Consider the following 27337-nt stretch of genomic DNA (forward strand, 5'->3'; position numbering starts at 1 on the left):
AAACGCATGAAAACTCGTTAACACGCGTTTTCCCAAACATAAGACTAATCTAGATCGATTGTATACCCCCAAAAACCCCCATATACCAAATTTCAGCGAAATCGTTAGAGCCGTTTCCGAGATCACAGAAATATATATATATATATACAAGAATTGCTCGTTTAAAGGTATAAGATTATATCTGAAAAATGAAGTGACGAAATATAATAATATAAGAACCCTCGTATTTGTGTACGTAGGACGCTCAGACAGTCAGGAAGGAAGAGCTTCGCTCCTGCTCTACCGACGTCCAGTCAGCGGAGTATGTGTAATAAATAAATAATAAATAAATAAATACTATAGGGACATTCTTACACAATTGACTAACAAGGAAGGGTACCCAACTGTCCGACTCCGATTTGATTCATTTTGATATATGTTATAGAGTAGTCTAAAATAACGGACACGTATTTTTTTTTAGCTGCCCAAACTCAACCTGTTAGGAGAAAATGGCCTTCAAAGTACTAAAAAGTAACTAAATCTTCTAACTCCTATAGAAAGTGATGCTCAAGCAACTTGCTAGTTAATGGCTGGTTTGAGTATATGTTTGAAAGCAGCAAAAAATAATGAGCACGTGTTTTGTTATATCTGCTTAAACTCAAGTTTTCCTAAAAAAATACCTGTCTTTATGTGTAACTTTAGCGATAAGATATTATAAAACTTCGAATGTCGATTTTTTTGTCTTCGAATGTCTCCTAACAGGTTGAGTTTGGGCAGCTAAAAAAAAATACGTGTCCGGTATTTTAGACTACTCTATAACATATATCAAAATGAATCAAATCGGAGTCGGACAGTTGGGTACCCTTCCTTGTAAGTCCCACGGTAAGCCAAGGAGGCTTATGTTGAGGGTACTTAGTATAACGATATACAGTGTGTCCCTAGCCATTGGACAAAGCTGAAATGTACATATGCATTAGGGTATTTAGAACCAGTGTACAAAGTATCATAACAACCGGTGTAGCGGTTTCGAAGAAATTAACAAATTTTGTACTTTGGAGCAGCCTGTATGTGTTAGTTGCTCCTGAGGTAATATCCTCAAAGAATAGTATGGAACCTTCTTCGACCTTTTTAATTATCTTTTTTATTTATGACATTAATAAGATTCTGACTTTTGAAAAATGTCATCATTATCAAATATTTCGAACAAATTGTCAAAAACACTGCCAAAGATTAATATGGTGTGTTTCTTTTTGTTGACGATTATTGCAAATAACTTTTGTTCAAAATTTTATTTTTTATCTTTTGTTCTAATTAAAAAAATATTAACGTTAAAGCATTCCTGAGAAGTAACCCTACGTGAGATTTCAAGGTTTGTCCAATGGCTAAGGACACACTGTATATGTATAATATATAAATATTTATAAATACTTAAATACATAGAAATCAGGAACAAATATTCGTGCTCGTCACACAAATAAATGCCCTTACCAGGATTTGAACCCGGGACCATCGGCTTCATAGGCAGGGTACCACTAGGCCAGACAGGTCGTCAAACATACATACACAGATACGAGTAACATAACACAAGAACAAATAAATGCCCTTATTGAGATTCAAACCTGGGACCTTCCACTCGGGCTAGGCAGGGTCACCGGCCTAGACGGTATTATTAGGAGGCCGTTATTATTCTACGAGAATGTATAGATATTTATGCTTACCCCGCTCGGTCCGTAAACACTGCTCATGTCGACCCATCCAGGACTTGGTTCCAGGTTCGATGCTATGACTGAAACAAATATAATTATGTAGTTATCTCAACACTATAGGGACACTATAGGGAGGGGATTTTTTGTGTTTCAAAAAAAGGGGGAAGTAATATAGGGACATTTGCCAAGTCAGCTCATATTCAAGTGCGCGTGTACCGCGATATGAGCTGACTAGGCAAATGTCCCTATAACACTAATATATGTATCACTTCTCACTAAAAATTGCTGAATAAATGTTGGTCAGTTTGAGGTACCATAGATATAATATTCCTAAAGATGGAGTCTAAGCCAGCTGTCACCGTAGCCACACACACATACAGCCATGTTTTGTTTGTATGTACGATTAACAATGAGTAACCGAAAGTTGTAGCCATATCGATAAACTATCGGCATTTTTTTAAATTTTAATTTTACTACGTTATTATTAATCGTATGGCATGCACAGTTGAAGGACAATCAAAATATGGCTTTGAGGTTGTCAAGCCAGGTAATCGGGTCAGGAGTGACGGAGACCAAATCTTCAGCTGGTCCAGAATAAGAATGAAGGGGGCAGCGCCGGGTGATATGTTCAGTTGTCTGCTCTTCTTCACCGCACTCGCAGAGTGGAGAAACATTCCAGCCCCATTTGTAGGTAAGAGAGTTGCAACAGCCATGCCCAGTCCTCAATCTGTTCAGGCGACACCAACATTTGCGAGGGAGAACCCTTTTAATTTTTGTGTCGGGTCGGTTATAAGGGTGAATTTCCCGGCCGTGTCAGCAGACCACTCCACCTTCCACCTATCTGAGATGCTGAAATTCTTTAAGTTCTGGGCTGTAGCGCAGGGTGGATTCCGGGATTTTAGTCGCTGGGGGGGGTGGATGGCAAAACTCATTGTAAGCTGGCAGAGCAGGGTTCTTAGTTATTTTCTGGGTTTCCCTCCTCAGTGCCTGGAGCCGTCGAAGGTGAGGCGGGGCAATGTGGCATATTAACGGTAACCAGTGGACGGGTGTAGATCTGATGGTACCAGAGATGCAGCGCATAGTCTCGTTTAGTTTTATGACTACTTTGTGGGTATGTGCGCTTTCATTTTACTACATAAAACGAATAGACCATTATAACATAAGTTTATTATATTCTTATCAACCAGTATGATTTTGTGAGTTCGATATTACAATAATCAGCGGTGGAAATGCACGGGACACCGGCAAAAACCAACTAAAATATGTTTCCGCAATAATTAAGTTATTCTATTACTTACAGCATAAAGTATTCATTATACATTACCATTTCTATGATGTTAATTTTTAGTGAAGATAGCTTCAATTAATCGCTATTCTGTTCCGCTGAGTAGAGATTATCGATATCTAACATGATTAAAATCGACAAGTCCACATCTCTAAAACCCACTCATACATAACTTGCCCACCACCTAAATGGCTACGGCTTGAGTATAAAATTTTGTACTGAGAACAGATAACGGGGCGGGCCTTGTGGAATACAGCCTAGAGTTTAATTTATTGCTCTTGTTACCGATGATGTATGTTTGGATGTGTTGCCTGTTGAAGCTCAGTGGCGCCCTCAATAACCTTCTACTGTTTTATATACCTCCGATGGTCAGTTAACGGTGTTCATGTTACATATGTATGTCTGTCGGAATGAGTGTCTATCTGTTTGTATATCTATAGAATATAGTAGTCAAAATGCCTGTCTGTCTGTCTGCAGCTCATCTATGGCGGGTCTGGCGATGCAGATGGGCAGGTCCCCTGCCATGGTCCTCACAGCCTGCTCGGCCAGCGCCTTGGTGTAGGCGTAGGTGTCAGAACTCACCTATGGCAAGTCTGACGATGCAGATGGGCAGGTCCCCTGCCATGGTCCTAACAGCCTCCTCGGCCAGCGCCTTGGTGTAGGCGTAGGTGTCAGAACTCACCTATGGCGGGTCTGACGATGCAGATGGGCAGGGTGCCATGGTCCTCACAGCCTCCTCGGCCAACGCCTTGGTATAGGCGTGTCAGAACTCACCTATGGCGGGTCTGACGATGCAGATGGGCAGGTCCCCTGACATGGTCCTCACAGCCTCCTCGGCCAGCGCCTTGGTGTAGGCGTAGGTGTCAGAACTCACCTATGGCAGGTCTGACGATGCAGATGGGCAGGTCCCCTGACATGGTCCTCACAGCCTCCTCGGCCAGCGCCTTGGTGTCAGAACTCACCTATGGCGGGTCTGACGATGCAGATGGGCAGGTCCCCTGCCATGGTCCTCACAGCCTCCTCGGCCAGCGCCTTGGTGTAGGCGTAGGTGTCAGAACTCACCTATGGCGGGTCTGACGATGCAGATGGGCAGGTCCCCTGACATGGTCCTCACAGCCTCCTCGGCCAGCGCCTTGTTGTAGGCGTAGGTGTCAGAACTCACCTATGGCGGGTCTGACGATGCAGATGGGCAGGTCCCCTGATATCATCCTCACAGCCTCCTCGGCCAGCGCCTTGGTGTAGGCGTAGGTGTCAGAACTCACCTATGGCAGGTCTGACGATGCAGATGGGCAGGTCCCCTGACATGGTCCTCACAGCCTCCTCGGCCAGCGCTTTGGTGTAAGCGTAAGTGTTAGGCCAGTCCTCTATCAACCTGTAAAAAAACCATTACATCGTAAATAGGAATCGTGCACGTTGGAGCGCGTACGATAAAGTTCTCGGTCTGAGCGAGTACGTGCGAAATGCACACGCAACTGACATCATTTATGGCTCCTCTCTCTCATCATACTGGCCCACTAAGATGGGAAAGCGTGTAGAGAGGGTAGTGGGTCGTGGGTCGAATGGCTTATGGCGCGGTGGGATGGCGATGGGAGGTCCATGGTATCGGTTTTTTATATTTTTTATATTCTCAACCATCGCCGGGTCAACTCGCTTGTCCAGCTCTGAGCCATCGTGTAGAGGAGCCAATCAATATCATTTTGAATTTGAATTGGCCTCACGATCTGTTCGATATTAACTAGCCACTGGTTGTAAATTAATATGTTACGTATTTATGTATGTTAATAAATCACGTTCAGCGAGTAAACTGCATATCAAACAATAACCGACTATGTTAGTCGACTATTGATTAATATGCAATTTACTGTACTTTACACTGTACTTACAGTCATGTTATTATTCGATTGATTATTTTTCACCTCAGCAGCTCGAACAAGCCTACTTTCGTCACTCCGGGGAGTGACGAAAGTGCGACTTTCCTCACTCCAGGGAGTGAGACAAGCTTTCGTTATAATGATGATGCTTTTCATTTATGAATGTAAATAAATGTGGTTAACTTTAATTGATGTTTAATTATTTTAACTTTTAATATGTTCTCACTACTGAGGTTAAGTTGTATGTATCACACGAGAGCAAAGTTATTTTACATCTCGTGTTTTTGAGTCCCTCGCTACACTCAAGATTCTAACTTAAAATTTCGCTTACTCAGGGCTCAAAGTCAACACTCGTAAGAAAAACCAACTTGCCTCTCTTGTTGCACAAATAACTATTTCATTTCTTGATTTTTTTCGTTTGGCGTTTGTTATCTTGGCTGAGTGCTTAGCCAACGTGCCAATATTTAACGCTCCGTAGCGTAGCGTAGTTGAACAATTTTAGGCCACAAACTTGGTTTTCTGGCCATAACTTTTGTGTTAATTAGTATAGAATTAAAATATCTAACCAGTTTCTAGAGACGTCAAAAACGAACCCAAATCCTTCTCAGCAATCGAGTAACGAAAAAGCGTTTTTTTAGACATTGTTTAAAATCATAAAAAAATAAGTTTTCATTTCCAGCACCTTAAAACAAAGTACCTAGTGATATATTGCTTGCTGAATTATTTTATATGGAAAAAAAGTCATTTTTCTATAAAACCTATGAAAGTGTGTTCATTAAAGTCTAGACTAACTACCCTTTGGTTATTCGGTCGAGTCAAAAATACACGCTGTATTTACTAGCCCCCGGTTGTGAATTAATTTGTTATTTTATTTTATTTATTACGAGAACAAACAGAGTAAAATGTACATAAAGTTCTATTAAAACTTAAAACTAACTTACACATAAAACATGCATTTTCCTCCACGACCGTCCTCACCGAGATACACAGTCCAGTTCAGTTTACTTATTCTAATTATGATATGAATATCTATTTTATATTTATTTATTCATAAAGTAAGTGTTACATTCACATTTACCACTATCTGCCAAACTGTAAAACAGTTTTTCTATTGGCTATTGTTATGTATTCATGTATGTAAACTAGTCCATTACTCATGTCCTACGAGTAAACTATCATTTGATATTTACCAGTCGCTTTTCGGTGAAGGAAAACATCGTGAGGAAACCGGACTAATCCCAACAAGGTTTAGTTTTATCCTCTGGGTTGGAAGGCCAGATGACAGTCGCTTTCGTAAAAACTAGTGCCTACGCCAAATCTTGGGATTAGTTGTCAAAGCGAACCCCAGGCTCCCTTGAGCAGTGGCAACGCTAGGAAGAAAAAGCCCTGTGAGTAAACTGCATATTGATCAACAGCCAATATTACTCGGTTGATTATTAATTTATCCGTATAGGACTGAAATGCATTCCTACAATAAGGGCCTTTGTTTTTTTTTTATACTACGTCGGTGGCAAACAAGCACACGGCCTGCCTGATGGTAAGCAGTCTCCGTAGCCTATAGCTCCAGAGGAGTTACATGCGCGTTGCCGACCCTAACCCCACCCCCCTCGTTGAGCTCTGGCAACTTTACTCACTGGCAGGAACACAACACTATGAGTAGGGTCAAGTGTTATTTGGCTATGGTTTTCTGTAAGGTGGAGATACTTCCCCAGTTGGGCTCTACTCTAGATGTGGAATGACATCTGCTGTGCTGTGCCCTACCACACAAGGCGAGATGACATTCACATTGCCCATACCTCTCTTTTGGACGTAGTTTAAGGACATACCCGGGCCTGTTTCACAATGTCCAATTATCGGATAGATCACTAACAAATAAATTAACTGCCGGATAAAACTTCATGCATTAGTATCTTTTATGTAGTTTTATTTAATTTTTAAGTAGTTTTATTTTATAGCTATTTTAGTTTTAATTTTATACCTAGTTGGTTTTTGTAATGGACCTGTTTATATTTTATTTCTACATATAAAATAAAAATAAATATTATATTATTACACAAATTGACTAAGTCCCACAGTAAGCTCAATAAGGCTTGTGTTGAGGGTACTTAGACAACGATATATATAATATATAAATATTTATAAATACTTAAATACATAGAAAACACCCATGACTCAGGAAATATCCATGCTCATCACACGAATAAATGCCCTTACCAGGATTTGAGCCCGGGACCATCAGTTTCATAGGCAGGGTCACTATCACTACCCACTAGGCCAAACCGGTCGTCATACGAAACTATAGGTCTATTTTTAGGGTTCCGTAGCCAAATGGCAAAAAACGGAACCCTTATAGATTCGTCATGTCCGTCTGTCTGTCCGATTATGTCACAGCCACTTTTTTGTCCATAAGATTTACTAATGCTTCTTATTTTGTCCAAACAATAATATCTCGCCACTACATATTTTAACGAAATAAAAACGTCAGAGCGTATGTCACCATGTAAGCAAATTAATGTTTGCATAACGAATATGACGTCACATTGATATTGACACGACATGATGACTCGGCATACGCAAGTATAAGTATGTTTATAGTACATACTAACTATTGCCCGCGATTACGTGTATGTGGGATGACAATGGTGATGATAAATAAATAAATAAATAAATATTATAGGACATTATTACACAAATTGACTAAGTCCCACAGTAAGCTCAATAAGGCTTGTGTTGAGGGTACTTAGACAACGATATATATAATATATAAATATTTATAAATACTCAAATACATAGAAAACACCCATGACTCAGGAACAAATATCCATGCTCATCACACGAATAAATGCCCTTACCAGGATTGGAACCCGGGACCATCAGCTTCGTAGGCAGGGTCACTACCCACTAGGCCGGTTCGTCAACAAAAAATAAAAAATAAAATATAAATTGTTATTTGTTTTACAAGGGGAGAAAGTTGATGTTTAACCGCTCGGGCGAATATAGATACTTGAGCATGCGAGAGATTCCAAAATTGCACTACGAGCGTGGCGAGTGGTTCGAGAAGTGGAATCTTGAGCGTTGCGAGGATTTCAAGGCATGAGGGTTAAGCACAAAAATTTTCATCACACCAACGCAAGGAACTAAGTAACAAAAAATACCAACAAAAAAACTAAATGAAATCCAAATAAATGTATTAAAAAAATTAAAAGTCAATTCTACCAGCTAACATAAGGAAATAACTCAAAATTTGCATCTGATTACTTTGCCCCACATGTGGATAAAATGCAATTTTCTCATTCGTTTTTGAACACTCAAGAGGGCCTTTACCAGTTGGTGTGGTGAAAAAAATTTAAGACATTTTTACACAGATTGCAGTCCCACAGTAAGCTCAAGAAGGCTTGTGTTATGGGTACTCACATAACGATATATATAATATACAAATACTTAAATGCATAGAAAACACCCATGACTCAAGAACAAATATCTGTGTTCATCACACAAATTAATGCCCTTACCAGGATTTGAACCCAGGACCATCGGCTTCATAGGCAGGGTCACTACCCACTAGGCCAGACCGGTCGTCAAAATGATGATGATGGTAAAAACTATCCAATGTCCTTCCTCGGGCGGACATTTCATCAAGTAAAGCGGGTCTTTTATTCATAATCAAATACAAAGGCAATCCGCCACATGCTTCGTCAAAACACAAATGTAATCCGCACAGGCATCATCACAAACTTATTCTACATTAATACTAAAACTCATAAATTCCGCAATAAGATTCATCAAAAACATCTATATAAACTAATGACCATTCCCACCCTGCAACAAGTCCGACCCGAAAGTTTCCATTATGCCGGCAGAATCCCCCGCTGTATGGCGATGGAAAATTGTAGACCATCCAAGGCCCAGAGCGGGGATATTTCATCTAACAGACAGATCAAGGCTCTGAACTGGTTTATAAAATACTGGTAAATACCGGTTTATTTCGGTTTTCCTCCGAACTTTATTATAACCTAAAAAAACCGGTTTATTTGACGAGCGACGAAACGGCCGGCCGGCTTGGTGAACATAGACACCGACATAGGAAGAAACCGGTTTTGATTGCTCTAAACCGGTTAATTTGACAAGAACTGTTCTAATAAAAATCGGTTTAAAAATAACAGTTTTTCGAGCGAAACCAAAAAAAAAAAGATTTTGCGCCAAGTACATTATAACGGTTTGGAAATTTAACCGGTTTTCAACCCTTGAGACAGACAGACGGAGTTATTTTCGCATATATAATTGTAGGGATTAAGATCCAAGGTTTATCTCTTAGTTTATCATAGGCTCGGAAAAACGGCCGTGATATTTAAGACATAACCCTGTTCCGTACCAGAGACTTCCTTATACCAATATCAGCGATGAAATATGCCCCAATGACGTCCGTAGACTTCTAAATTATACTTAAATAAATAATAAAATTATACATATAAGTAAAGCTTTTCACTATGGCAACTAGGCGACGATATTCATACGTATACAGACAAATATATACTTATATAGATAGAAAACATTCATAACTCAGGAACAAAATGTCTGTGTTCATCACACAGATAAATGCCCTTTACCGGGATTGGAACCCGAGACCATAGACTGATTGGACCATTTGTTGTCTTGAATAGAATAATAATAAATAGATATGCAGTGTCCGCAAGTCTAAGAAATAAAAGCGGCCAAGTGCGAGTCGGACTCGCCCATGAAGGGTTCCGTACCATTTATGACGTATTAAAAAAACTACTTACTAGATCTGGTTCAAACCAATTTTCGTTGGAAGTTTGCATGGTAATGTATATCATATATTTTTTTTAGATTTTTCATTCCGTTATTTTAGAAGTTACAGGGGGGGGGGGGCACACTTTTTTTCACTTTGGAAGTGTCTCTCGCGCAAACTATTCAGTTTAGAAAAAAATGATATTAGAAACCTAAATATCATTTTTGAAGACCTATCCTTAGATGCCCCACACGTATGGGTTTGATGAAAAAAAAAATTTTTTTTAATTTTTATGACGTATTAAAAAAAACTACTTACTAGATCTCGTTCGAACCAATTTTCGGTGGAAGTTTGCATGGCAATGTATATCATATATTTTTTTTAGATTTTTCATTCTGTTATTTTAGAAGTTACGGGGGGGGGGGGGACACTTTTTACCACTTTGGAAGTGTCTCTCGCGCAAACTATTCAGTTTAGAAAAAAATGATATTAGAAACCTCAATATCATTTTTAAAGACCTATCCATAGATACCCCACACGTATGGGTTTGATGAAAAAAGATTTTTTGAGTTTCAGTTCTAAGTATGGGGAACCCCCAAAATTTATTGTTTTTTTTTCTATTTTTGTGTAAACATCATAATGCGGTTCATAGAATACATCTACTTACCAAGTTTGAACAGTACAGCTCTTATAGTTTCGGAAAAAAGTGGCTGTGACAGAATCGGACAGACAGACGGACATGACGAATCTATAAGGGTTCCGTTTTTTGCCATTTAGCTACGGAACCCTAAAAACGTGCTCCTTATTTTGACATCCAAAACAGATGGCACTGTACTGCGCCATATGTCACGCGGTCACTGAATTGTCAAACGTCAACATTTGACAATCCGAGTTACCGCAAAATTATGGAAGGTAGAGGCAAGGAACAAAATCTCCATATACCAAAAATTACCTGACAAAAAACCATAAATAGGTGGTGCTATAATACCTAGAATACTTGAGAAAATAATCTAATCATAGACAGCGCACTTCACTCCGTCAATAACGCCTAGGTTCTTAGCTACTCTAGCGCTACTCTGGAGAGATTTGGAACTATTATTTATAGCTGACAGCTGGACACTTTTGCAACAGTTCTGCCTAAGGAGGAGTTCCTTTAGGCGGGCCAGGGCAGATTCGTATTGAGACAGTTTCGTTTTTGGGCCCGAATCTGAGTAAGCCCGACTCTGTAGAGGCCAGATTCGCCATAGGTATCTTTCTGAACAAAACAATATCGACATACGACTTATGATATAGAAGTCACTTTCTTTTTAAAACAATTTCTGAGTAGGTCAGATTCGTATATGGTCCCGTGACATGACAGTAATACGTCTGATTGGTAATAAGTTGGGATCGGATTTATGCAGTTTCTTATCTCATCCGATTAGCAACGATTCGATTAAAATATTCCGTTAGGCGGGCCAGGGCAGATTCGTATTGAGACAGTTTCGCTTTTGGGCTCGAATCTGAGTAAGCCCGACTCTGTAGAGGCCAGATTCGCCATAGGTATCTTTCTGAACAAAACAATATCGACATACGACTTATGATATAGAAGTCACTTTCTTTTTAAAACAATTTCTGAGTAGGTCAGATTCGTATATGGTCCCGTGACATGACAGTAATACGTCTGATTGGTAATAAGTTGGGATCGGATTTATGCAGTTTCTTATCTCATCCGATTAGCAACGATTCGATTAAAATATTAAGCAGATTCTTTTAATGATGAATTCTGGAAATAACGCTTTCTTACTAGGACAGATTTTATGTATATTTAATTTCGAAAAGGCCAGGTACAATCAGCAGATATCTGAGATACTGGCCACTTTAAGATAAAGTAATTAATAGATAGTTCTTAATGACAATGTCACAATGGTTATGTGATTTTCTGACCTACTCAGAATCCGGCATTATGAGAATCTGAAGAGCTAGGAATTTGAGATCTTAATAACCTGACATCTTAGGAACTTGGATAACTAATAAAATGCTCTATACATTACTCAGAATCAGAATTAAATAGAAACTGGCAACATTAGAGTCATACTTACTCAGATTTTGGCCTAAAACTCAACTGGTTTAATACGAACCCTTGCCCCGCCTAAAGGTCAAATTCGAAGCACGCAGTTGTCTTAGAATTTACGCATCTTCAGAATAATTATTGAAGGTCATATCGATTCCGATAAATCTTGAGAAAACCAGAATAAGCGTAATAGTCAAGCCAATGACGTGTTTTCCCACAACCTTGTTATGATTGCCAGAGAATTATATATTGACGTTAAACACGTGTTGACCTCACGTCACGGAACTCTAGGGCCTCGTATCATTATTTTGTTAAGACAATTATTGGTTACTAGGTTTTGTCCGCGGCTTTGTCTGCGTCTGATCATGATGATAATTCAGAAATAATATCGTATTAGGTATTTTTTCCCGGATACAAACTATAGGGAGCGTGCATGAACTGTAGGAGGCAGCACAGGAGCCGTCAGATTTTTGGCGCGAGGCGTAAATATGATGTATTTTGTTCCGATGTAGCCCACAAGATGGCAGAACCTACTATGCACAAGAAAACACTTGACGTGTAAATGTGCCCGTTTATGGTTTCGATTCAGACCACAAGATGGCAGAACCTCCAACGCGCACGGTCCCTATGGTCATACCAAATTTCGGACCCGGGTACGTCCTTAAACTACGTCCAAAAGAGAGGTATGGGCATTGTGAATGTCATCTCGCGCGCTTTGTGTGGTAGGGCATAGTGCAGCGGATATCATTCCAGATCTAGAGCAGAGCCCAACTGGGGAAGTACCTCCACCTTACAGAAAACAGCAGCCAAATAACACTAGACCCTACTCATAGTGTTGTGTTCCTGCCGGTGAGTAAGGTTGCCAGAGCTCAATGAGGGGGGGCGGGTTTAGGGTCGGCAACGCGCATGTAACTCCTCTGGAGTTGCAGGCGTACATAGGCTACGGATACAAATAAAGCCTTTTATTACCCAACTATAAATGTTACAAATATAATAGAGAACACATTTTTTTTAAATTTAGAATACAATAAGAAGAAATTAAAACTAAGTTTCATTATTGTTTATATGTGGGTTTGTCAATTTTTGGACGTGGGCCTCCTCCATGTTACACCAAAGTTTTCGAATTTATTATATGTATATTTATATATATTGATACTAGGTATAATGTAAGTACAGGTAATTATGAGGAATAATAATTTAATCGCCATTTTACAACTGTCAAAGTAACCCCATAACTTTCTAAAGTCACCCCATTTTACGTAAAAAATCTTATAACATATCAATAGACATTTGCCATGAGCGATCAATTCCTAATTGCCTACCATTAGTATAACATCGATAAATTCATCGTTTGTAACTAAGTTATATGCTAATACTATGTTTAACATAACAGGTAGATACAGACTGTATGTGTCACACAGTCATCGTTGTAATCCGACATTGACTAGCTTGTTATAATAACTTATATCAAGGCGAAGGGTAGGGCAAGCTCTTTCCATACAAACTTTATGCGCGTTTTTCTTCCTTTGTGTTTGCGCTACAGTTATTTTTGGTAAATATGCTTATTTTTCTGTTTGCTAGGGCTTGATGTATTATTATTTTTAACTAACTGCTTTGGCTCAGCGATCCAAAAAGAATCTTGGCCTCCGAAACGAGAGAACGCCACCTGTCCCGATCCAGCGCGGTTTCCTGCCATGAATAATATTAATAATATTTTTTTTAATAAAGAATAATTTCTACATCAAGTTCTGCGTATATCCAATATATGCAAGCAAAAAATGAAATTAAATGCTATAGTGCCAAAACTAACGAATAAAACTTGCACAAGGTTTGTATGGAGAATGCCTTGCCCTACCCTGCGCCTCAAGTAAGATACAATAGGTTTAGAAACGGATTACTGCACCTTAACAGATCAAACGACAACCTAGTTGGTTATTTAGTTCTTCTACTGTAATAATCTTTACAGTACATATGGTGCTACTTTACCGCACTAGTGCGAAAATTTGCATATTACGTTATTGAGTCGAACATTTAAATGGCCATATGTACTGTAAAACGTTGTACGATACATGTGCGAATAGGTAATTCGCAACTCGTGTCGATTTAAAACACTCCCTTCGGTCGTGTTTTAATTTATCGCCACTCGTTTCGAACTTCCTATTTTTCGCACTTGTATCGTAATGTACTATTATCTACATGCAATACAAAGCCTGACAAGATATTAGTTGTCTCTGAGATAGAAAACTATCTCGATACCTAAAGCAGTAGGGAACAAATCGATTTATTTTATAAAATATTTTTTGATATGTGTTTTTTAAGAAGTTACACTACGTCTATAAATTATAAACTGAAATAGATATCATACACTAAAGTAAAAGTGACCAAGTCCACCGGTGGCCGCGTAAGCTGAAGACGCGGGTTAGATTCCCGCCTTCGGCTTCGCCTTGTAGCCTCGGTCCGCAAGATGAATTTGCCTATCGGGTAACCTTTAGGCAAATTCGGATGGTAAGGTTCAAGGGAGTAGTCAGCCAGTGAACTAGGGGGGGGAATATACTACCGGTGGCGGGGGGGGGGGGGGGGGGGCTCGCAGACGCCCCAGAAGGGCATACATTGTATGTAAAATATGAGCTCCAGGTGGGGGCAGCTATAGCCCCCCTCCCCACCCTACCTGTCTGCGCCCATAGTAAGGTTATGTATCCACATCAGAATCACCTGGCGGAAAAAAGCCCGGCAGGTTGAATATCGCTGCTGTATGGTACGTTAAATACTAATTAATCTTGCTAACTAATAGTGTTTAAATAAATGTCACGAAATAATTATAATTGATAGTACAAATGTGTTATTGACATGCCATTATTGCAAATGCATATACGGATGTCTAGAATATGAATTCAGGAAAAATCTTAACACCGCGATGTAGGATTTCGCCGCTCCGTTCCAGCGCCATCTGCCATGAAATTGGGTAAACTCACTTAGGTTTGATAGCGGCCAGCTTCTCCTCACTCAGCTGTTCGACCAGGTCCACCATGGTACGGGGATCCCCGGGGCTGTCGTAGAAGTCCTCCTTCACGGAGCCCCCGATGCGGCTGTGGGTGGCGTGCGCGTACGCCGTGGATACGTGCACGAACGATCTGGAATATGGTACTGGTTTTATTGGTTGTTTACTGGTCTATCGTTTGACCGCCGGTTGACAAGTTAACGCAAAAGTGTACATTTTATATCGTTTTTGCATGTTTTATCATCGTACATATTATAACTTACAATAAAACATTTTAAAAGGTAATAAATACAACAATTATGGAGTACCTAACATTGGCTACTTAGATTGCATCACAGTGAGATTACATAAACTTAGACTAAAACTAATCTTATACTTATCTAAAATTATACTAATTTAATTATAACTACAAAACTACAACACTTCACGAAATTTTTCATTTTCAGAACTATATCATTGTAGTATGTGTACTATGCCTCACCCCCACATGTAAGTAGCTATAATATATAATAGCATGTACGCGTTACTTGATCAGAATATATTCGTATTTAGACAGCAACCGTTGTATAATTGACGCCACACCTTACATGGCGGTCCTGCCTGTGCGGGCTTGCGCTGCACTGGCGCCAGCCAGAAGAGAATTCCAAGGTTATCATTTAGACTTTTTGTGTAAAATGACATTTAAATGCAGTAAAAATGAATAAATCGGCAGGACGATAACCAGTGATACTGATAATGCAAAAAACTTATTATGAAACTGCGAAACTTTGTTTTTAATCAATGTGTGCTGCGTCAAAACGTGCAAATGGAAACTACCAATAATAAATATAAGTACATCGAATAAAAAGTATGTTCTGACTCCAGGACACAGTGAATAAAATCATAAGTCATAAAAAACAATAGGGTTGTTTCCAATTTTTTGAAACACTTGTATTACGTTCTATATTAACTAAAAGTTGCCCCAAAATTCAACTTTTATACTAAAAACGGCTTTAAATATGTTAAATTAACAAAATATATTTTGACAGATACTTTCGCGCCCAAAACGCTCTTTGAAAATTGTGTGACGTCACAGTTTACGGTTTGACACATAAATACATACACACGTAGAAGATACGAACTGTCAACTGACATTTGTCATTTGTTGTTTATCGCCTAACTGTCAACAGTGTCAATCCGAGAGTTGTGACGTCATCAGAATCTTCAAAGACGTTTCGAGTTTGGTCACGTGACGTGTGCCAAAAGATATTTTAAATTCAATATTTACAAAAATATGGTCATTACAGGTCCCCTAAAAGTAGTTTAACATGTTCTTATAATCCAAAAGAATTTATTAGGATATTATTCTGCCCTAATATTTGTAGATGGAAACAACCCTATTGGTGAAAAATTCAAAGTGACATACAAAGGCAAACGTGGAGAAGTTTAACCGGTGTGCTATGCGACGACAGAATGCCCGTCCGCGTCAAGGGTAGAATTTATAAGACCGCTGTACGACCAGCAATGATTTATGGTGCCGAATGCTGGCCACTCAGAAAAGACCAGGCGCAACAACTACATGTAGCCGAAATGAGGATGCTACGCTGGTCAGCAGGTGTAAACCTCACGGATAAAGTGGCAAATAAGTATATACGTGGAAGCCTGAAAGTAACACCGATATCTGATAAGCTAGCCGAAACGAGACTACGCTGGTACGGACACGTTATGAGAAGGCCCGAAGACCATATGGCCCGTAAAGTGCTGGATATCGACACCGGTCCAAGAGGTTCCGGAAGGCCCCGTCTCACATGGTCGTCGGTAGTAAATAGTGACCTAGAAGCTCTAGAATTAGATCCAATGACGACCCAGAATAGAACAAGCGTGCGAAAAGCGATTAGGAGAGCCGACCCCAACTGAATATGGGATAAGGCCGGAGAAAGAAGAAAGAAGAAGAAGATACAACTTATTAAAAATTGACAATTTCAAATTAATAATATATCCATGCCATGATATTATGTGGTCTACGTGTGTTTGGTTCATAGGGATTCTACCCGGCAGTAAGGTGCAAGGACAACACTGCAGAACTGATAATTAGCTAATTGGCTAATAGTGCTTATTCATTAGTTCAGTGTTTTTTTCCTATGTTTAAAAATGTACTAGTATTTTTTTCTTTTCATAGTTTACGGTTTACGTATCTCGATTTTTTTTTAATTTGATTGTTTTTTTTTATATGCTATCGTATAATGTGTCGAAAATCAATGTGGGGAGTTATTTTTGTTATTGTTAATTTTAAGACTTAAAATGCTGCTTGATGACGAAACACGCATATGGTTAAAAGTAGGTACCGTTATTTATATAATTAAAAATATTAATTTCGAGGTTTTATTTTTTAGATTACAGACAGTTTTATTAGGGTTATTGAATTTTGTATTAGCATTTTGAATTGCATCGCATTTGTTTTATAATATACATTTGTGAGTTTATTTTTCTCTTTCACAATTGGATCCCTTCTAGCGCAACAGTACATGACATAATTACAACTCTAGATATTATAAATATGACACATGACGGCTTCGCGTGCATTCCATAAAGGGAATGGCATGCAATGCAATGTCTGTCATTACATCTTAAATTTCATAGTCTTCGTGCACTGTTTTGAATCAAATAAAATTATATATAATACTTAACACTTAGAACATTTATATTTTAAAATACGTCGCAATTTGTTTCCACTTTTAACCATACATATATTAATACCTACTAGATTAGATTAACATTGTATACAATTTAGAATTATTTTAGTTAAGTTTTAAGACATTTGTGAATAATAAGATGTATCTGATATGACATTTTAACTTTAACATGGATTTGACATTTTAATACAGAATTACGAAGTGAAGATAAGTAGTTAGTAAAATATATGAGAATGGTACTGCACAGAGATAAAATGGGAGTTTATGAAAAGTTATAGTTAAGTTGGTAAAGGTATATTTGTTTTGTTTCAATGATGGATTATATGGCAAGAAGTTTTGTTAAATATTTGTTCTTATATGTGTACTTAGAAAGGTATATCGTAGGGGTAAAATAAATATGTAAATTATTTGGTTTTGGAGATATTAATGGCAAGATGGAATTTGATTGATATTTGGATGCATTTAAGCAGTTGGGAAAACTGATATGTATAAGTTTTTCAAAGGACGATTATCCTGATCAACTAAGAGTTGTTGTAACTCTTATATATGTTTAAGTTTTCAGTGTTTGAGTTATTTGGTTACGATTATGAATGAATTTTGTTTTGTAAAAATGGGAATTTATGAACGTTAATAATTAAAAAATACCTATCGTCTCGTCGGTGGCCCGAGAGGCGGCCTTGAGCGATTAGATTAGCATGGGTACACCACGACACAAGACAGGTAGGGAATCCTTGGATGTCTGACCATGATTTGATCGAGCATCAATCGTGGGGACTCCTTGGACACATGGAAGGATATAATGTAAGGATGTGTTAAAGGAACTGCTTGAATGAATACAATATAAAGTATGTTTGCGCGCTTTAAAAAAAAACCTTAGGTCTTGAGCAAATAAATATAATTAACCGCGTTATTTTATTACAAGGTCGGCCGACCATGAAATATGCGTTGAATTGCGTTGTGTACCCGTGTCACAAGTAATGCACTATTGAAATGAGTAAATATGACAGTATGGAACATTTAAAGACATAGTATAATTATATGAATATACATGTATGCATACATGAAGTTAATAAAAAAATCTTTTATCACGGCTGAGACAGCATTAAATCATTTTGTTTATTGATTAGGGTTAACATATTTTTAGTTTTTCATTACATGTGCTTAATATAAAGTTTTTAAACATATTTTTATCTTGTTAATTATGTAAAATAAATAATATAAAATGTTTTGTTTCGTCATCAAAGTGTGCAAAGTTATAAGAATTTGACATAATTTTTTTTTTATTGTAACTAAACATTTAATTAGCACATTGGTGCTTCATCAAGAAAAGGTAGGTTAGTGGGGGCACGGTAGTGCCTCCAATGTATTTAAAAAAAAAAACATGACTAAGTATATACTGTTATAGTATTTCTTGAGGTTCCCTTTTAATTAACAATTTAGGTAAAATTTTCGTTATTTATGGAATGGGGTGTTAAATATCAGAATGGAAATTATATAATAAATCCATTTAAATTGTCAATCGTAGTCATAGTATTTTTTGCACTGGGTACATAAATTAATATATATATGTATGTATATTTAATTATAGGTTATATTATTATATTATATTATAAAAAGACATTCTGATAAAAAATTATAACTAGAAATAAGCCCTATGTCCCGTTCCGACTGTCACCTGATCCAATTCCAAATGTGCCAAAAATGCTAGCGGCATTGCCGCGTTGCACAGCTAGCGATATTTGCTGAACCAGGAAAGAGCCGGCACGGGGGTCGCTGCCCCTATCTCTCAAACGTCGCCCCAAAGTACTAATAAGTTTTTGGCCTCCACACACCAAGGCCCCGCAGTTTCTATTGCGACCGGAACAAAGTCGTACGCTGGTACCAAGTTTGCGTATTTATTATATTTTAATTTCGCAGCACTCTCGGCGGCCGCGCCTGCTAATTTGCTAGTATGGGTGATGTGGGAGGGGGCAAAGGTGCTAACGCAAGTGGCGTCCCAAATCAGGCTGCGGCCTTTTGCCCAAGGTACCAGCGTAAGGCCGTCCGGTCGCTTACCGTCTGTGCGGCTTAAGCCCTGCGGCTCCAGGATACATGGTATATTGGCCGAGACCATGGTACGACGGATCAGCTCGTTGATGGCGTTATGTCTTGGTATTCGCCCCGCACATCGCAAGCAGCTTAAGCCGTGGTGCCCATTAGCCTCGACCATCGTCCCGCAGATGCAGCGATGGGTTTCGCATACCTTGCATCCTAGTCTTAAGGCCACTCCGACTCTTAATGTGTCATCGTCTAAAAAGGTACCCAATTGCGGAGAAGGTAGTGCGTGCAGCCAGGCCCCGACTCGGGTTGCCTAACGGCTTTTAGTCTGGCCACATCTTCTACTTGTGGAGCGCTGTTCAATAGGCTGAAATAAGTGCGCTCACACAAGGTGTTAAATAATAATAAATAAAAATTAATTTAATTATAGTATAGTATAGTATATAGTAATTGGTTTAATTATAGTATATTTATGTAAGTTTATTACCGTTAGTATATATTATTTATCGCTATTTTTCTTGTTTTAAGTTACTTATTCTGTTTTTTTTTGTTTAATGCCTGCACGTACTATTGTTCCTGTTTAGCCTGATGGTTGACTGGTAGAGAATGCCTTTAGGCATTAAGTTCGCCATTTGTACTTTATTTGTTATATTGTGCAATAAAGTATAATAATAAAATCACCGGTCATCGCACAATTTTTTTATACCTACCTGGAAATAGTTTACGACTAAGTCATAGACCTACTTTGCATTCCATTTGCATAACTTAAAAAAACACGTGACACACCACAAGGTTAATGTTAATCGTTGGATCTGCTGGTTTTACAACATTTTTTAAATAATGTAAATTTTAAGGTCATTGATCACCGAACTGGGCATTTAAATAGGTCATACTTTGATTATATCAGGGGGCTGATTTTTAAATTTCGAGCGCTTGAATTCGTCACTCGAAAATCTGTGGAAACCGGCGAATTGATAATTTAGAAATACGAGCAATAGAAATTGGGAATCTAGTGATATTGACCACTCGTTTTCAATTATATTAGTATAATTTAAATGCCTAGTAGTGGAGATAACTTGAAGGGCACTCAAAATTCAAAAAATCGGCCCCCGGTATCGACCTAAGCTAGTTGAATAAAAGCTTTATTTACATAAAAGATTTATACAGAAGTAGTAACTAGCTTAAATCTAAAATAGGCCCTTGAGGCATTCTACGCAGGATGCTGCCGGCATTTCCTCGTTGTATCGCAATGCTGTGCGAGGAAGCCGCCAGCTCTTCGGTCACCAGTTACGTCAACTTAGACGCTTCACGATTTCTGCATTCTGCAACAAACTTGTGCGCGCTGGGACCCCATGGACCTAGAGTTTCAACGCCAAATGGTACTCTCTACCGAGCCTCTTATATTTATTACGTTTCAAAATGTCAACACTTTCATTTAGTCCGTTGAAGGTGGGACGGTGCCAGTGTGTTTACGCAGATAGCATCCCACACTAACATACGTCCCAAGCTCCTCTGAATTTTAAATTAATTATCTGCAATTAATAATGGTGCTAGTTCAGTGGTGTCACTCATGAATTCGAGCCAATCGTGCAGTCTAACGCAAATAGTTGCGACCATCGCGCGCGTGATACGAACTCACTCATCAACCAATCGCGTTATGGCGTTTAACTGCTTGAATTCGTGTTCGTGACACCGCTGTACTGGCCCCATTCTTATTACCCATAAGGCATGGACGGGCCATTATCTCCTAAAATAATATGTCAAATATTATCTCCTAAATAAATGAAAAATAAAGGTGCCATTCAGATGTCAACTCCAGCTGTATTACTGTTACGGCATTACTAGTGGGGTAGCGGGCGCTATGACTGTCAACGTCTTGAACGTTCTAATCGTGGCGGTAATGCGGCTGCGAATGTCACTCATTTTATTAAGGAAAGGGGTCCACTGATTACCAGTCCTCCTGCAGTCTCTGGCCTTATCCGTCAGCCGGCCGTCCGAGACCAATAATGTCCACACATATAAGCGATTATTGCCAGCTTGCAATGGCCTGCCGCCTCTGCGACTACAGCAATTGAGAGTCCTCAGTTTTCAGTCGCCGGCAACGGGCTGATATAAGTTTGACAGGGCCCTATAAATTGACAGTTCGCCGGACGATATCAACCTGTCAGTTAATCGGAACAGGCCACACATTAACAGTTCTATTTCAGACCACACCGGTCCGACTGTCCGGCCGATATCTGTTGGCGTTGGCGCTGACCGGAATCATCAAGCGGCCAGACACGATCGATTAATGTTAGCCGTCAGGCCAAAATCTGAACGAGAACTGTTAATGTGTGGCCTTTTGCGACTGACGGGCTGATATCGTCCGGTGGACTGGTAATCAGTGGACTCCTTGACAATAAAAGCGCCCGCTTTAAGGCAGTGTCTTACCTGAGCGAATAACTCGCGAACGCGAAGCGGCGCGGCGCGGGTGAATTCAATCCTTTGATACCTATGGAAGTGTCATTCGTGGGCGATCTCCGAATGCCGTTGGGCCGCGGCGCGGCGGCAAACCGCGGCGGTAAGACACTGCCTTAAAGCGGGCGCTTTTATTGTCAAGGAGTCCACTGATTACCAGAGTCATCGCCCACTAAGCCGCGCTGTAACTTAACTTAATTTAACTCCTACGAGTATTATTTAAATGAAGCGTACATAAATAAAAGAATGTACCCGGTCAATCCTCCGTCTTAATTGAGATGTTTGCAGTTTTTTCCTAACATTAGTGCTTAGTGCCTGCACGGTGATCTTACTTTGGTTCTTGTCGCTACTCAAAGACTCGTCGAAGGTCAGCTAGGTCAAGGTCACGGTCACCGCATCGTAATTTGACTGCTTTTTTTCTTTTTTTATGATCAAATGATTTATACTAGCCATAAAATAGGTAAAAACTGTAAAAACCGATACTATTTTAACATTACTAATCACACGTTGAGCTTACTACCTAGTTTTAATTCATAGTTTGGTAATTATTTTACAAAAAAAAAAAAAACTTATAAGTTCACGAAAACATTCCCGCACCAAAAACTCCGATGTATGTTTATGATACAGGAGTTAAACAAGCAGACGAATCGCCATATTGTAAGCGATTACCATCGCCCATACTGACAAAATTAATCCGAAAAATTCCTCGGCGCATTCCCCGTAATACATGAGATAGAAATTTCAGAGCGACGCTACATCTCTACGCAGCGACATGGAGATAAGCCGATCTGAAATACGCTGGCAGCCAACAAATCCGTTGGATGCGGTCTAGAGGGAGGAGCTGCTGGTACTGTAGTGCCCCTACCCACAGATGAGAGCAGTAGGTATATATGTAGGCGAACCTGCACCTTATAAAGCTGTAGTCGGTGGGCCGGCGTGAAAACTGTCTCGACCAACAGGTCGGGCTCAACGGAGCACACCGAGCTTTTTCGAGGCTAATTTAGCCTTACCCTCTTGACCGTGGAGCTGGAACTCAAACGAGATGTCGACGCCAAGGAAGGACGATACTAGCTGTGGTAGTTAGGGGAGTGCTATCAAAACAAGGTGACATTGATACAACGAACGCAAGCTTTTTTGCGGTAAATGCGCAAATCTGTTCTGTAGGGATGAAACGGACTATATTAATTCAACCCCATTCTGAGATTTATTTTAGGATAGTTCTGTTTGATGACTAACTTGATATGTTTGCTGTCAAAGGACTGGTCAAGGTTATTCTAAAGGTCACGATTACTGACAAAGGTCACTTATTTGTTTGACTCTTTGTTTGATGACTTACTTAATATGTTTACAGTCCTTTCCCAATAGCAACGCTTACATGGTCCCTCTAACGTTGGTTCTGATCATTACATGAAGTTGAAGAGGCTCGTCGAATATCAAGGTCAATTCTCAAGGTCACGGGGAGGTTATAAGGTCACATAGTTGGATTAGTTCTTTGATAACTTACTTGATATGTTTGCAGTCTTTTCCCAACAGTAACGCTTGCATGGTCCCTCTTACGTTAGTCCTTGTTGCTACACGAAGGGGCTCGTCGAAGGTCACAGTCGCTGCTACGTGAAAAATTATATTTACCTGACAAAAAATAAGATTATGAGTTTATTGTCCACTGCCGAAGGGACCGACTATTGAGGGGAACGGGGTACAAAAGGGCTTATTTATCTTGTTTACATGACAACTCTGCCTATCTGACAAAATCTTCGAGCAACACCGGCTTCCAACACGTCGAAAGGGAGGAGTCTAAGCGATATCTTACCGAACAAATCATTCTGCCAATTTTTGCGGGGGAAACGTGCACACAGTTGCACTTTTCACTCACTACATACAAAATCCAATCTGTAATGACCACACAAATGCATAGAAAATGACACACATCAAAGACAAATCTTGTACACTTCGATTTCTTTTTGTGTACGGACGAGTCACGACATGCACCACCATAGGTACAGTTGTACCAATGCTTCGGCAGAGGCCAAATAGTATGAATGCTGTCTCCCTTCCCGGTGTTGCTCGAAGGACAAAATACACGACCTCATACTATTAGTGATTCACAAATTCAAAATGCAAACAAATATTCTGTGAGTAGGTGACATGAAAATACATAGCAACATTTATAAATATAACAGCCAATACCTGGGTAAACATTACATTATAATGATCTTAAAGTAAATAAATACAACAATATAACAGAGATGTATATTCTCTAGGGTTAATAATACATTAAGAAATGTAAAAGGTCACCAATGTCAGAGAAAATATTGATGAGCTTTGGAGATCTAAAGACTCTCCAATCGTCAAAATAAGATTATAATATGAAATAAGTATTTCGCGTAATAACCACTCGGTCATCCTGACAATTGACTGACTACGTGTGAGGCCCTTATTTTAGTTACATATTTGTATGTAGACACCTAAGACACCTCCTCACCTCTTTGGCTAATGTATACCAGTCTTGATCACTAGTATGCATGCCTAATTGTGTGATCGCAACGAAATGTGTTATTTAACAGCTCGGCCTATCTGACAAAATGATCGACCTTACTCTGATAATAGTATGTCCTTGTTCCTTTTTTTGCTAGAGCATTTCTACATAGTCTTACCTCATTGGCTAATGTATACCAGTCTTGATCACTAATGCCCATGCGTAGCTGTGTGATGTCACCATTGACAGCTGTTACTCGCTCTACGAAGCCTGGTTTACGTTTGTGTAGTCCATCGTATACCTGTCAACGCCATATTTAATCCTAATTATAATAGTGAGCTGGAATAGTTGACATTCTTTAGTTAAGATTTAATTATAAATATAGAGATACAAATACATACTGATAAAAAATAAAAAAACCATATATTACGTGAACATACTCTATAAAATTAATTAAATGATGAACTTAATACGTATATTTTATTTGTTAAATTACATCCACATCTTCAATAACATTATATAACAGAGAATGAGTTTCCTTGGTTAATTTAATAAACCAAATTTGTTGTGGAGTGGTCTCCATATGGTTAGAGATATACTCGTACATTATACAAGATGTTTTTGTGACGTCTGACCATACTCTAAGGGGCCAATATGTAGGTTATACTGAGCAACGTTTACTATGGGGCCAAATCTCAACAAAAAAATTGCCATCTCATATATTTCGGCAAATCATATGTCAACGTTTTCTATAGACCAGCAGATTTTTTTCGCGATGTTGGGGTTGACCCTATAGTAAAATTGGTTCGGTATGACCTACATATTCACCACTCAGAAAATGGTCAGATATAACAAAAACACCTAGGTAAATAGTAATAATTGGATAATTAAATAATATGAAATGGTGTTAATTTTTACCAAGCAGTAACGTCTGCGAGCATTACTACAAATTTTAAAATGACAGGAAAAAAAATAAAAAATAATGAAATTAAATGGAAATGGAATGGAAAAATGGTCGGCCTCCGTGGCTCAGTTGGCAAAAGCAATTTGACCGTTATTCCGTTATTTTATTGTTGTTTTTTGTTATTTTGTCTATGGTAAAATTATATCGAAAAGTATTATTTATTTATTGATTTTAAACTTTGTTCTACAATAAAAATAAGTATAAATGGCTGACTTAATGCCTTAAGGCAATCTCTACCAGTCAACCAACCATAGGGCAAAACAGAAATTCTCGAATGTGTTGGTGTGTGAATATCTTACTGGATCTTGAAAGATTTTAGTGACACGCTCTTGCGAAGTCTGTCCTTTTTTCTCTCGAAGCAGAAGATACACTCGTTTGATGTCACACGACCTGACAGACAAACATACAATAATTAAATATTATTGATAAATTTTGTGACATACTTGTAGGTTTGGAAGCGCTGGTGGCCTAGCGGTAAGAGCGTGCGACTTGCAATCCGGAGGTCGCGGGTTCAAACCCGGCTCGTACCAATGAGTTTTCAGAACTTATGTACGAAATATCATTTGATATTACTAACACTATGGACATGGTCCGAAATAAAAATAAATTGAAAAATTGAAATTGATATTTACCACTCGCTTTTCGGTGAAGGAAAACATCGTGAGGAAACCGGACTAATCCTAACAAGGCCTAGTTTACCCTCTGGGTTGGAAGGTCAGATGGCAGTCGCTTTCGTAAAAACTAGTGCCTACGCCAAATCTTGGGATTAGTTGTCAAGCGGACCCCAGGCTCCCATGAGCCGTGGCAAAATGCCGGGACAACGCGAGGAAGAAGAAGAAGACTTGTAGGTTTGGACGATTTTATATCATATTTCGTAACATACTTGAACTTTGTGACAAACCTAAAAATGCTAAGGTCAGTTTTCTGACTTGTGACATACCAAGCCGCGTAGCCAACGTACATATCGTCCACGCTCCGTGGCGAACGATACGCAACTGTCACAGTCGCACTAATATGGAAGAGTGATAGAGAGAGATAGCTACGATACGCTACGGTGCGTGAACGATTGTAACGTTGGCTACGCGGCCTGAACATGATTCTCTACCAGATGTTTCCCGAGGAATCCAGACCCGCCTGTGACGAATATGACAGCATATTTATAAAACTCTTGTATGGTTGAGGCGCGCGCTATCGCCTCTTCTATCATAAGTAGCCAACCGGCCTGAGTGCTCAAAATTATCTACACATGCTTTGACTTTACTGATAATTTTATGACATACCTGAACTTTAGGTCGATCAGATTTGTGACATATTTAAAGTAGAGTTGGACGTGAACTTTGTAACAAACCTTGATGATGAAATGCTATGACTTGTGACATACCTGAACAGCTTCTCCACCAGATGTTTCCCCAGGAACCCGGACCCGCCCGTGATAAAGATGACAGCATCTTTATAAAATGCTTGTATGGCCGAGTCGCCGCGCGCGATAGCCTCGTCTATCGCGCGGTGCCGCGACATCGCTGCGACCTCTTGTGCTAGCGCCGGATCCATGGTGCCCACTGTAGACAAAATAGGTTTCTGCTAAATATGTTCATTTTCAATTCGTCGGCTCCGCGCACGCCTCCCAAAGGTCCTCCGTGATGGAAAATTTTGACGACCGGTCTGGCCTAGTGAGTAGTGACCCTGCCTATGAAGCCGATGGTCCCAGGTTCAAATCCTGGTAAGGGCATTTATTCGTATGATGAGCATGGATATTTGTTCTGAGTCATGGGTTTTTTCTATGTATTTAAGTATTTATAAATATTTATATATTATATATATCGTTGTCTAAGTACTCTCAACACAAGCCTTATTGAGCTTACTGTGGGGCTTTAGTCAATTTTTTTTTTAATTTCTGTAATAATGACCTATAATATTTATTTATTAAAAAAAATGGGAAACACAAATATCTACGTTATGAAGTATGGAAAAGTTATTTACAGATACTTCTTTATTGTTACCTAACTAATGAAATAATGCATCATTATCACCTACCATTCTATTGTATTATTTTATAACCACAAAATTAATAGGAATTACTGTCGTGATG

General features: G+C 39.1%; 1 protein-coding gene across 1 annotated transcript in view; it reads right to left on the reverse strand.

Moving 5' to 3' along the window:
• The window catches only part of LOC133532969 (fatty acyl-CoA reductase wat-like), a 52329-nt gene that overhangs the window by 6822 nt on the left and 18170 nt on the right, over positions 1 to 27337 (reverse strand). The window contains exons 2-8 of the mRNA XM_061871861.1: positions 26630 to 26807; positions 25548 to 25638; positions 24463 to 24585; positions 23313 to 23437; positions 14617 to 14775; positions 4233 to 4342; positions 1698 to 1765 (exon numbers count right to left, since the gene is read on the reverse strand). Coding sequence (XP_061727845.1) covers positions 1698 to 1765; positions 4233 to 4342; positions 14617 to 14775; positions 23313 to 23437; positions 24463 to 24585; positions 25548 to 25638; positions 26630 to 26807 — 854 coding nt within the window. The remainder of the gene's footprint in view (positions 1 to 1697; positions 1766 to 4232; positions 4343 to 14616; positions 14776 to 23312; positions 23438 to 24462; positions 24586 to 25547; positions 25639 to 26629; positions 26808 to 27337) is intronic.

The sequence above is a fragment of the Cydia pomonella genome, chromosome 28, assembly GCF_033807575.1.
Source record: "Cydia pomonella isolate Wapato2018A chromosome 28, ilCydPomo1, whole genome shotgun sequence".
NCBI lineage: Eukaryota > Metazoa > Arthropoda > Insecta > Lepidoptera > Tortricidae > Cydia > Cydia pomonella.